Source organism: Zootoca vivipara, chromosome 7 (genome assembly GCF_963506605.1).
Source record: "Zootoca vivipara chromosome 7, rZooViv1.1, whole genome shotgun sequence".
Lineage (NCBI taxonomy): Eukaryota > Metazoa > Chordata > Lepidosauria > Squamata > Lacertidae > Zootoca > Zootoca vivipara.
Genome location: NC_083282.1, coordinates 23,671,934 through 23,684,818, shown reverse-complemented (window position 1 = coordinate 23,684,818; position 12,885 = coordinate 23,671,934). Strand labels below are relative to the sequence as shown.

Genomic DNA, 12,885 nt, shown 5'->3' with positions numbered 1-12,885 from the left:
TGTAACCTATCTGCACCATACATTTAAAGCAGTATCATACCAGTGATGCCTTCCCCAAAGAATTATGGGAAGTGTAGTTTGTTAAGGTTGCTATGGGTTGCTAGGAGGCTATTACCACCTTCACAAAACTACAAGTTTTAATGGTTTAATGATCCATACCTTTCCCCAAGGAATTCTGGCCATGGAAGCTCTCTTAAGGAAATTGGGGTCTCCTAAGAACTCTGGACTCTTAACAAAGTTAGGCCTGCCGTATGTCAAAGTCGGAATTGACATGTGGGGGGGGGGGATTTCCGAAAGGGCACTTTGTCCTGGATCAATGAAAAATCACGTTTTTTGGAGGGAAAAGCTCAACCACTTCCAGATCTTCCTAAAATAAAGCTCAACAATTTAGGGGTCTTCCTAAAAAAGCTTTTTATTCCCTTTCAATCCATATGGAGAAATCACACAACTAAGTCCTATTCATGCAACATTTTTAAAAAACTTTATTATTTTTTTACTTTATGAAATATGGCAACCCTAAACAAAGTACTTCACTGCAATCTAGCTAACGGCGTCAGATCAGCGGAATTCAAACACCATCCATCTCTACTTCGCCTCTGACGTGTCCCAGTGACACCCCCGCCAGTTTTACGAGTCCGCGGCTCCGGATCACCGGGATCCTTCTGTAACCAAGCCCCGCCACCCCCTTATTATTTCCCCGCCTTCACCCAGACCAAACCACGTGCGCCCCAGGATGGTAAACAACACGGAGGCGGGGCTCGACGGAGAGCCGCTTCGCGATTGGTCTTCTCCTCCCCGCTGCCCAATGAGGCGAGGGAAAGGGGTGGGCCTCTTCTCGGGCCCCCGCTTCTAAACAGAAGGCGAGAGTTTCGAGACGCTCCCTTCGCCGAACGCCGGTTGCGTCGTGGGAGAGACAAAGCAGAGCGTGAGCGGCCGAGGCGGCGGCGGCGGCGTAGCAGCTCTTAGGGACCGTCGGCTAATTCTGAGCCGGAAGTTGGGTTGCCTGGCCGGCTTCATGGCGCGCTGGGGCGGCGGCGCCTCGTCCAAGGGCCCCGCGAGGGCCGCGGAAAGAGAAGGGAAAGGCGGCTGCGGCGGCGGCGGCGGCGGCGGCGGCGGCGAGAAGGCCTCGTCCGAGAGGCGGAGGCTGAAGGAGGCGGTGGCTGAGCGGCTGAGGCAGGATGTGGAGAGGTAGGGGGAGACCCCAACATGGTCGAGCGCTTTCTTTTAGGAAACCACCCAAGAAATGGTTGAGCTTATTTTAAGGAAACCATCGGAATTATTGAGCTTTTAATAATAATAATAATAATAATAATAATAATAATAATAATAATAATAATTAATAATTAATAATAATTTATTTATTCCCCGCCCATCTGGCTGGGTTTCCCCAGCCACTCTGGGCGGCTTCCAACAGAATATTAAAATACAATAATCTGTAGGTTCCTGATTTGCTTTCCTCTTCTCACAAAGTGGAAACAGAAATGCTTATGTGTAGGTGCATGATGCTTATTAAGTTAAGATCCGATTGTGCAAACTAGGCCCATGTCTTCTTGGGGGAAGAGAAACCAAGTCTAGGAACTTAATACAGTTCAGGGATGTTGAAAAAAAATCTTGGCCAGGGAAGTTCTTAAGCAGTTGACAGCTACTGTACTTAAGTTCTTGGTCTGCCTAGTTACTGCAGAAACTTTCTGTGATATATTGAATTTATGACAGGCTAGAGAGCCAGTTCAGCTATAGTATAGCGGCCCTTCATGGAAAGGTGGCTGCATGAGTGTAAGCAGTTTGATGCTAAATGATGCCAATAGACCAGTTAATGCTTTATCTATCAAGATTTCTATTCCATCTGGAGAAATAACCAATGATACCTCACTTGCAGACCAAGGAAAACCCCGAAATTGTGGAGATTCTTTTTTAGGAAGGCCTCCAAATTATTGAGATTTTTTCTTTTAGAAAGATCCCAAATTGTTGAGCTTTCTTTTAGGAAGACTCCAAAGTTGTTGAGCTCTTCTTTACAAAAACACCAACAAAACACTTGATTGACTTGCTTGTGATCAAGGACAAAGGGCCACCTTTTGGAAACACCCCCCCATGTCAATTCTGCCTTTGAAATCCCAGTACTGTCAGGGAAATCCAGATGCGTGGCAGCCCTAGACAAGGAAGTGGGGGGGGGGTCACATGCACTCACCTTCAGGCCAATCCACACGGTGTTCTTAGCATCACTAAACCCCAGTGTGGATCTTCCCATGTTGCTTAGGATAGGGGCGTGTGGGAAGCAACAGCGCTGGCATTCCCAACATGCACATGACCCCACCCCCTGGTGTGGCACCTGCTAGTTTCGCCGCCCCCACCCCATTTTCTTCTTTAATCCCCCAAGGTGTTTGTAATGCACGAATAGAAACACTGAAGTATAAAAGCGCTGCGATTTCTCCATTATAATATAAAGTAAGCAAATAGAGACTGTTATTAGTGCAATTAACTGAGCTTTTTTTATGGAGACTACCAGGCATAGGTGCCAACTGCCTGGGTGCCCGAGCAGCCACAAAATTCCCCATGAAGGGGTCGGGCACTCACAAATTTCAGTGCCAGGGCCATGCACGCTGCGAGGCACCCACAGCTCTGGGCACACACTCCTCTTACCAGGGTTGCTTATCAATCACAGAATCATACAATTGTAGAGTTGGAAGGTGCCATGAGAGTCATCTAGCCCAACTCCCTACAATGCAAGAATCTTTTGCCCAATGTGGCGTTTCAAACTATGATTCCGAGATTAAGAGCTTCCTGTGCTATCATCTGAGCTATTTGGCCCTCCAGATGTTTTGGACTACAATTCCCATCTTCCCCAACCACTGGTCCTGTTAGCTAGGGATCATGGGAGTTGTAGGCCAAAACATCTGGAGGGCCGCAGTTTGGGGATGCCGGGAATAATTGTTCCTCCCTAGAGACTAATTGCAAGGGGATGCCCTTCTGGGACCTGTTTTTCCACCAGTGCTTTTGGAAAGAACTTTCTGTCAAGGAGGAGGTCGCTATCCTGAGTCCTCCCTCCAAGTTTCTAATAACTTGCATGTAGGGAACGGGTTGTCAGGTTTTATTGGCATCTTCTCTGGCACCAGCTGTCAAATGGCAGCCTAATCTACAGCGTGTTCTCTCCTCCCCTCGGCAGGTTAACTCGAAGATTTGTAGGAGCTGGGGAATGCTGGCAGCCAGCCAGCCCCATCACCTGCTCCCACTTTGGGGACTAATTGTTACCACCTCCCTGAGGAACCCCACCCAGCCATACTTGTTTACAGAATCACTACTTCATGGCACTTTCATTCTCCACTCCTTGGAGAAAGTCGCAGTTTTCAAGATTTGAGAAAAAGCAAGGGATGGATGCAGGCTTCAGCATGCTCCAAGTAGGCCCACTGAAATAATGGGATATACCGTAAGTATTCGTCACGGCTAACTTAAATCCCATTGATTTCAGTGGGTCTGTATCTGCACAATACATTTAAAGCATCATCATACCATGTTAAACAGTCAAAGAATTCTTGGAGCTGTAGCTGTTTCAGAATTGCTTAGAGTCACTAGGAGACCTGTATTGCCCTCCCAGAGCTCCAATTCTTAGAGTAGTTAAACAATCGGTTCTTCCCAGGGCACGCTAGGAATTGTGGCTTTGTGCAGAATCTCAGCAAGAAAAAATCTCCCTGCCTTGCCTGTTCTCTGAAGCTACAGCTTTCCCAGTAGCTAAACAGAAATGGAAGGTAAAGAAAGAAAGAAATTGCAAGTCATAGAACAGCAGGAAGCGGGGAGAAAGAAAATACGGGAGAGGAAGCGAGTTTCGCAATGGGCCTGGTTGTTCATATTATCGAACAGCCGGATGTGAGTCCGATCTGGTGCTGGCACCAGGTTTGGGGTTGCTGTTGGGCAAAACCTCTGTGGGGGACCCTTCCATAAGTTGCTCACTTCCTTTTCCTTCCAGTGCCCATTTGCTTGCGCCTTTTCTAAGAGTCTTGTCTGTGCTGCTGTCCTGGAGGAAAAATAAGCAGAAGGCACTGTGCCTTGCTCTCGTCAGCTCACACAGGTGAACAGGACAGCATGGAGGGCACCTCCACAGGTTGCTATGTGCCTCAGCAGGTGACCAGTCATCCTGGCTCTTGGTGCCTCCCCTGTTCCAGCTCCTTCAGTGCCACCTACCATCTGGGTAGCTGGATTTTGGAGGATGGAAAGTGAGCAAGCATCGCACTTTGTTTTAGACATCCAAGAAAGAAACATATTCTGAACTCCGTTGTGAGCTCAATGTGTGATGCTATCTCTGTTGTGTTTCACAGGCTTCTTAAAGAAGAAATCCAAACTGATGTCACTTTCTGTGTTGGCGGTGCTCTCTTCCGAGCTCACAAGGGAGTGCTTCTAGCAAGAGTTCCCGATTTTTTCTCCCATGTTGCTGGAAGAGTGTTAAACAGTCCAAACCATGGTGAAGTTTTGAATCTGGAGAATTTGGAACCCTCTGAATTTAAAACATTCCTGCAGTAAGTTTCCACTCTCACCTACCCCCTTTAAAAATGTAGTTTGAGCCAGTATTGTGATAGATCTGGTGACAGTTAAGAAACTTGTTTTCAACCTGGTACTGTAGTTTTGATAGCAGGCCATCAGTTTGTCCAATTATAATGGTTCTCTAGGCATCAAGGAATGAGCCTGATACTTGGATTGGGGATCAAGGAATTTGGGAAGAATGAGTTCTCCCACCCACCCCACTCTATGATATGTTAAAAGAATGCTGCCCCACCTTTTTTAAAACACTGTAGATATGAACCCATAACCAATCATCAACATACCAGAATATATTGTTGATATGTCCGTTTCTTAATATTTGGCAATATGAAATTGGGAGGGAGGAATCGAAAGTGGAGGTAAAAGGGGTAGCTGACAGAGTGATGGCCAGCAAGTTGTAAGAGTGTACTTAACTGCAAGATGATTTTGGGATAGTCTTAGTACTCATGAATTAAATGGACAAGGGTGTGATTTGCATTGAAATTGTCTGCTTTCTCCGTGAAACTGCTTTTCCTCGTGCCTACTGGCTAGTTAGAGGACTTTGTTGAAAAGGTTAGTAAGTGTGTGACTTGGGGAGCAACCCTGAGACTCTGGCTATCACACATTGCGGCAATTAGTTCCATAAATAAATTACATACTGTGCGAGAAAGTATTTTTCTCTTCTCTGTACCGAATTTACTGCCAATCAATTTTATTGGCTGATGTGGGAGACCTGGAGCAAGGCCTCTGTGTTTGGTCTCTGTTCCTTGTTCCAGCTCTCTCACGCCACCGGAAGTTACTGGTTGCATATCCAATAATTTATGCACCATTCTTTTTAAATAATTCATAAATTTATAAAATTACTTCAATTTGATCCATCAGAGAGGTGGCAGAATGCCCTTGATATGAGACTCTTGAGACAGTGTTAGAAACTCAGATATGTAAGCTAATCGCTAAATGGCACCTTAAACCTAAGTTACGGTTGCCACAATGGAATGTCTAGGCACCTTTTTTGCAGTTGAACTTGCTATTATTATTATTATTATTATTATTATTATTATTATTATTATTTTCTCTACCACTTTATAATTTAAAGACAAAAATCTCAAAAAGGTTTACAACACATTAAAAGATCAAATAAAACAACCCAGAATAAATCAAATGCAAGCTTCCAGGGAACTCTTCAGAACCTTCTTTAAGTGACATTTGGCTTTCCCCATATTTATTTACTTACTGCCCCATAGCAGAAGAACTATAGGAAGTCAGCATGGTGACTAGGACATGGGAGACCAGGGTTCAAATTTGAAGCTCACTGGGTGACCTTGGAGTCAGTCGCAACCTCTTAACCTGCCTCACAAGGTCATTGTAGGGATTAATTGAGGAGGGGGATGAGCCATTGACTCCTTGGAGGAAAAGCTGAGATGTAAATGCAATAAATAAGTAATTATTCTGACCCGCTGTAAGGGCCAACCAGATGGAGCCATCATTTGCCAACCTCCACGTGGTCCCAAATGGACCAGCGCCTAGTGCCTGGCTAATTTTCTGAGGTCGCCAGAGGGAGGTTTAGCTCGTCCTGAGGTTGTATCCAAGTGTGCCCCTTAATTTTGCTCCATACAAGTGAATGGTTTCAATTGCTGTACAGATGTGTAAAGCCCGCTAGCGTTGGGGATGCTAGAATCCTCCTGGGGTGGGTTACTAAGTGTCTTTGCACAAATCCAGCACCTAGGAGAGCTCATTACAATATAGAAGCTCCCTTTTGTGGCTGGGCTGAATGTTTCGTTCGTCATCAAGACTGGGTAATTTGTCAAAACCAAGACACGTTCTTAGATAATTTTCTGGTTCTTTAATCCTCTCCTTTAGAGGATTGGTGTTCCTCAAAGAATGCAGGGCAGGTCACTTTTTATGTGGCCCAGAAACCAATTACTACATGAAATGCTCGAGAAGCCGGACTGATGCTTTTATTGCTCTTGCTGAGTGAGAGTCTCTTCTGTTGACAGGTTGCTTCAACCGAGGTTAAGTGACATGGCCGCTGAGAGCCTGTGGTATATTGGAGAGCTGCATATTAGACATTCCCTTTGTAATGTAAAGAGTGAGCAGCCTATTGCTTAATTAAATGTGATCTTCAGGCCTGCAGGGAAGAGCCTATGCTAATTCAAGCTACATTTTAGAACAGACATCCTACTTTTACAGAGATTCCCAGGGAATACCACAGTTTTTGATTACCAGATTATTATCATTTGTCCATATTTAGATGGGGCAAAACAGTAGTTACATCAGCTTTACAGGTTAGAGGTAGAAGACCGTGGATTCCTATTTTAATTTTAACCACCCTGCTGTAATCATTCCCCATTTTCCTACTTAAAATTTTTTTTCCATTCCATTTCTTACCTTTCTGTCTTGTAAACTTGACATTGTTCTGGTTTTTAGTAGGACCTGTGCAAATCTAAGTGTGAATGCCATTGGCCGTGCCACCAATTGAAAAGGAGAAATGCTGTTCTCACTGTGCCTACAGCTTGACAAGTAAAAGATTTTTGTCAATTCCAATTAGCAGCTGCATAATTGAATGAATTGGCGCAATGCAGGAAGCTTTAGAAAAATAGAGCAATGGAATTTTTACTCTTCCCAACAGACAGCAAAGGCAAAGGTTTACATTACAGCTGTGTGTGTGAAAATAATTTCCCCCTGTATTCTGAAATACAAATATGCAAAAGCTCTCCAGAGAACTTTAATAAGGAAAAACCAATAGATTGACAGGACTATCATTCAAATTTAGCATTCCAATATATATATATAGCAAATAAGCTTATTTATCACTAAAAAGAATCTCTTGTGAATATGTCTCCTTTCAGCTGAATGAAAGTAAATTTCAGTATATTTGCCATCTGTCTCAGTTTGACAGGCAGTTTGTCAGGAGCAGGTACTCAGTTGGCTTTCAATATTTGGAAACCAGTGTTTTTGCTGTGGTTATTAGCAAAGAGTTCTGTATTGGTTCTTTGTACCAAGCCTCTGGTATTAGAATGAAGAGGCAGGATTTTGAAATGTGTGAGACTTTGGATTCGCATTTTATCCACACTGGAGAAATTTGCAGGTGTAAAATGATGTATTCTTCCCAACAATTATTTTTCCCCCACTTTGAGAAATAGAGAGGTCTTGCTAACATTGCCAAGTCATGCAGGATATTTTTTACACAACTGGAACTGAATTGGCTTTTATCACAGGAATACTGCAGTGCAGCAAAAAATATATGTGGACCAGCAACTATACTACTATGCTAGGATTTGCAGAAGAAAACTAGTAACATGTGGTTATGGCAAATATTTGCAAGTCTAGGCTATGATCCTTATCTACACTATAACGTTAACAGAAATTGTAAATGTTGGTAATGCTCTAAGGTCTGATTATATTGTTAAGTTAGCTCAGTTTTGCTGAAATTGATTTCAGTCTTTTTGTACAGTTTACTTTTGTGACTCGGAGTCTTTAAGCATAATTGAATTTCCTTATCACTATCTGTAGCTTGTGAAATGAAACAAAATCTATATGAGGAAATAAGGATTTTTATCAGTTTCAACAGCTATTAGAGGCAGTAATCCTATTCCTGGATTTTTAATTTATTTTGGGGGCGAGGGGGTATCTTCTATTTCATTATTGTATCCTTCACTAAAAAAAATTGTATTTAAAGCTTTGTTTTTTTCAAATTCCCGACTTATTTTAATTCTTCTTTGAAAGCAGTTCTTTTATTTTGTCTTAATTGTTTTCCCATTCTTCAAATGTTCAGGAAGATAAAGCTTACGATGCAGTCCTACATATGCCTACTCAGCATGGTATGTAGGATTGCAGCCTTAATTTCAAATTTGACATTTTTAGTGAAAAGCGTTTGCAGTTGGAGCCTCGTTACCCCATATAATCAAAATCGCCCAAACTGCAAATCCAACTTACCTATATTCCGGCGTATAAGACGACTGGGCGTATAAGACGACCCCCAACTTGTCTAGTTAAAATATAGAGCTTGGGATATACTCGCTGTATTAATAAGACGACCCGGCGTATAAGACTACCCCCGACTTTTGAGAAGATTTTCCTGGGTTAAAAAGTAGTGAGTGAGTGCCTGGAGGCGGTTGGAGGATGGATGACAGCTAACAGATTGAGGTTGAATCCTGACAAGACAGAAGTACTGTTTGTGGGGGACAGGAGGTGGGCAGGTGTGGGGGACTCCCTGGTCCTGAATGGGGTAACTGTGCCCCTGAAGGACCAGGTGCGCAGCCTGGGAGTCATTTTGGACTCACAGCTGTCCATGGAGGCGCAGGTCAATTCTGTGTCCAGGGCAGCTGTTTATCAGCTCCATCTGGTATGCAGGCTGAGACCCTACCTGCCCAGGGACTGTCTCGCCAGAGTGGTGCATGCTTGGACTACTGCAATGCGCTCTATGTGGGGCTACCTTTGAAGGTGACCCGGAAACTACAACTAACCCAGAATGCGGCAGCTAGACTGGTGACTGGGTGCGGCCGCCGAGACCATATAACATCGGTCCTGAAAGACCTACATTGGCTCCCAGTATGTTTCCGTGCACAATTCAAAGTGTTGGTGCTGACCTTTAAAGCCCTAAACAGCCTCGGTCCAGTATACCTGAAGGAGCGTCTCCACCCCCATCGTTCTGCCCGGACACTGAGGTCCAGCGCCGAGGGCCTTCTGGCAGTTCCCTCGCTACGAGAAGCCAAGTTACAGGGAACCAGGCAGAGGGCCTTCTCGGTAGTGGCGCCCACCCTGTGGAATGCCCTCCCACCAGAGGTCAAAGACAACAACAATTACCAGACCTTTAGAAGGCATCTCAAGGCAGCCCTGTTTAGGGAAGCTTTTAATGTTTGATGGATTTCTGTATTTTAATATTTTGTTGGAAGCCACCCAGAGTGGCTGGGGGAACCCGGCCAGATGGGCGGGGTAAAAATAATAAATTATTATTAATATTATACACATTACATATTATACAGTGATTCTTTGAGTTTCTAATGGGCTTTGTCTGTTGCTGGTGTCCTCTTGTTATAAATACCAATTCCTGACTGCAGACTGTTCCTCTGCATTTGAACTTCTGGTTATATTCAAGTTTCTTCGTAGATTCACAAGGTATTTAAATAAATCCTTTCTTTGCACAGTGCTGACTCCAATAAAAGCGCAAGAACTCCTTTTATCCAGAGCTGCTGGTCAATGGCAACAGCCTCTTGTTACCCTTTCCTGCCCATTGCACTCCCTCCCCAGTCACTGAATAGCTCCATCAGTTAGAGTGCGGTGCTGATAATGCCAGGGTTGCAGGTTCGATCCCCATATGGGACAGCTGTGTATTCTTTCAGGGGGTCGGATGAGATGATCCTCAGGGTCTCTTCCATCTCTACAGTTCTATGATTCTGTTTGGGACAGGTTGTTCAGACTGAGGATCCGAGACAGAATCATCTGCTTTAGAGAGCCCTACAGTAGCAGCCCGTGTGATGGTGCAGAGCTGCCTTCCGAACAGGACTGTCCCTGCTGCTTACCTGGGTGTGCATGTTCAGGTGGCGGGAGCACTGGGTTGGTTCTGCTAGTGCAGCCGCACAGTCCCAGTGTTGCTGCTCCATCTGGGTTATCTGCAGTGATCAGGAGTGCAGCTCAGCCTCAACATGTGGGCTGCTCCTAGGACCAAGTATTTTATTTATATTTATTTCTTTGTTGTGTTGTTTAGTCGTGTCCGAATCTTCACGACCCCATGGACCAGAGCATGCCAGGCACTCCTGTCTTCCACTGCCTCCCGCAGTTTGGTCAAACTCATGTCCGTAGCTTCGAGAACACTGTCCAACCATCGTCCTCTGTCGTTCCCTTCTCCTTGTGCCCTCCATCTTACCCAACATCAGGGTCTTTTCCAGGGAGTCTTCTCTTCTCATGAAGTATTGGAGCCTCAGCTTCAGGATCTGTTCTTCCAGTGAGCACTCAGGGCTGATTTATTTCTTTACTTTATTCAATTTCTATGCCACTTTATATTTTTAAGAAAAAAACCTCAAAGCAGTTGACAACACATTAAAACATCAAAGGAAACAATCCGCAATAAAAACAAATTCAAATACAAAGTATACAGTCAAAGCCACTTAATTAACAGGAAAACCAAAGATTTCAAAATAAAACATTGCAAAGGAGGTCAAATATAGAAAATGTATTTAAAACAAATGAAGATAACAAAAACATAAATGTAAACATAAAACATTTCATTTTTTGAAAAAACAACAACCCCAACTTATTTATGCAATTTTAACAGCTTTTATACTCGCATCATACAGAATCCACCATTCCTCTCTTTTCCAATCCATCTCTCTGTGGCATTCTAGGGAAATCTTGATCTGCCGCATATCCTGATATTTCACCCATTATCATCTCAAGTCTTCCTTTTTTGATATCTGCTGCTCATAGGTGAACTCCTACTTATAGGTTAAATTATATATTGTACCCTCTAAGATAATCTCCAAAACACCTCCACTCCTCTTTAACTCGTCCTTATTACTTAGTTTTTGTGGTCATGGTCCCTAATTCTATGTATTTGATCAATTTGTTTGGCCAAGTTTCCTTCGTGAATATCTCTTCTTCTTACATACATATACTCTTCTAGTTGCAGCAGTTGCATATAGAAAGATATTGAGTGCCTTTTTTGGAATGTTATCGCCTATCATCCCTATGAGAAAGGGCTCTGGTCTTTTTGGGAAATGTGAGTTTTAGGATCATTTCCCAATACACTAGCATATTTACATGACCACCACAAATCAGCTTTAATATTCAATATTGGTATCAATCTTTATTTTGGTCACAGACCAGTGTAAGATAAAAGTGTACGGATAAACTGAACACATCAGACTTAAAGCAGGTAAGGGATAAAAACTAATAATCTTAAACGTTTCAAAAAAAGTCAAAAATAAAATGCACATAATTTTAGAACAGCATAATTACCAAGAGAATAAAATATTATCATAAGCATAGAACACATCTGCTGCTGTTGCTGCCAGTCGTGCCAATGGTGGTTCATGGTGGCTGGTGGCTATAGAACAGGCATCCCCAAACTTCGGCCCTCCAGATGTTTTGGACTACAATTCCCATCATCCCTGACTACTGGTCCTCTTAGCTAGGGATCATGGGAGTTGTAGGCCAAAACATCTGGAGGGCCGCAGTTTGGGGATGCCTGCTATAGAAGCTCAGGCTTGGTGGCCTGGGTCTGTGCTAAGAAACAACCAATATATATTGGTTGCATATTGATATTGGCCCCAATGTGTCACCTGACCTCCACCTGAGCAGAAAGCAATAATGCTGTCTACAGTATTTGCTTTGCTTTGTTGTTCTAGAAAAAGAGGTGCAGGAACTCCCACCTTTTGGAACGGACAACCCAAAGTTGTTGAGCTTTTGTGTTTTTAGACAGTCTTCTTTCTTATTAAAGCAAGCCTGTATGAATCTTCTGAAAGGCAGGCCTTCTGCAGGATTTTTTTTTTTTTTTGCATTAGTAGCTGCTATCGGCAATTGGTCTGCTCTAAGAGAGTGAAGGCGATATGGGTTGTTTTCCACAACACAGCATGTTGCTCCCGATGTGCTTCAGTTGTTGTGAGATCGGTGAGTGCTGCCTCCCGTGGCGAGGTCAATGCAGCAGGGAATACTGCAGCATTCTTAGGCAGATATGGAGAACGCCACAAATATTAAATATTTATTAACCTGGCCACTTATAATAGATTGAAACATACGGAGAACTCTCCCTACTTCAAAAAGCACAGAAGCTTCCGAGTTGCATTAAAATACAGCTTACAGACAGAGCATGAGTACATAGTCTGCCTGCTTTCTCAATTCTGCTGTATTTCTGTCCTCCTTTTTATATAGACATTTCAGCTTCCTGTCTTGAGCAGCTTCCGAATGGCTGGTATCGTTTAGCTTGTTTACTGCTAAGGCTGCCGTTCCTTTTAGCTTCTGTTCTACATGCTATTTTTAAAGTTATTGTTTGTTTGTAATGGAAAAATTCAAAGTGATGTATACCTTGTCTCCGAAAGAAGGTGCATGAAAGTCTTAACGCCGTTTTGTTTTCCTCCTGCTCCATAATAGAGATGTGTGGTGTAGCTCTCAGTCTAGCAGATCCAGAAGAAATTCTAGGATCAGCTATTTTTCGTATGTGGAAGGCCCATAAGCACAGGATTGGATCATACCGTGTTTCCCCTTTTTTAATACGTACTCATAAAGTAAGCCATGGCAGGATTTTTAAGTATCTGCGAAATACAAGACATACCCCGAAAATAAGACATACCTTGTTGCTTTCCTTTAGAGCCTCAGAGAGGCTTGAGACCAGGTGGGAGGGGGTGCATGAATTGAGCGCGTTGCCAGGCGAGCCGCGCTAGG

General features: G+C 43.6%; 1 protein-coding gene across 1 annotated transcript in view; it reads left to right on the top strand.

Moving 5' to 3' along the window:
- Positions 1-1,099: 1,099 nt before the first annotated feature.
- Positions 1,100-12,885, top strand: part of BTBD8 (BTB domain containing 8) — a gene marked incomplete at its 5' end in the record, with an annotated part of 53,327 nt that continues 41,541 nt past the window's right edge. Inside the window, 2 exons of the mRNA XM_060277456.1 lie at positions 1,100-1,188; positions 4,308-4,505. Coding sequence (XP_060133439.1) covers positions 1,100-1,188; positions 4,308-4,505 — 287 coding nt within the window. The remainder of the gene's footprint in view (positions 1,189-4,307; positions 4,506-12,885) is intronic.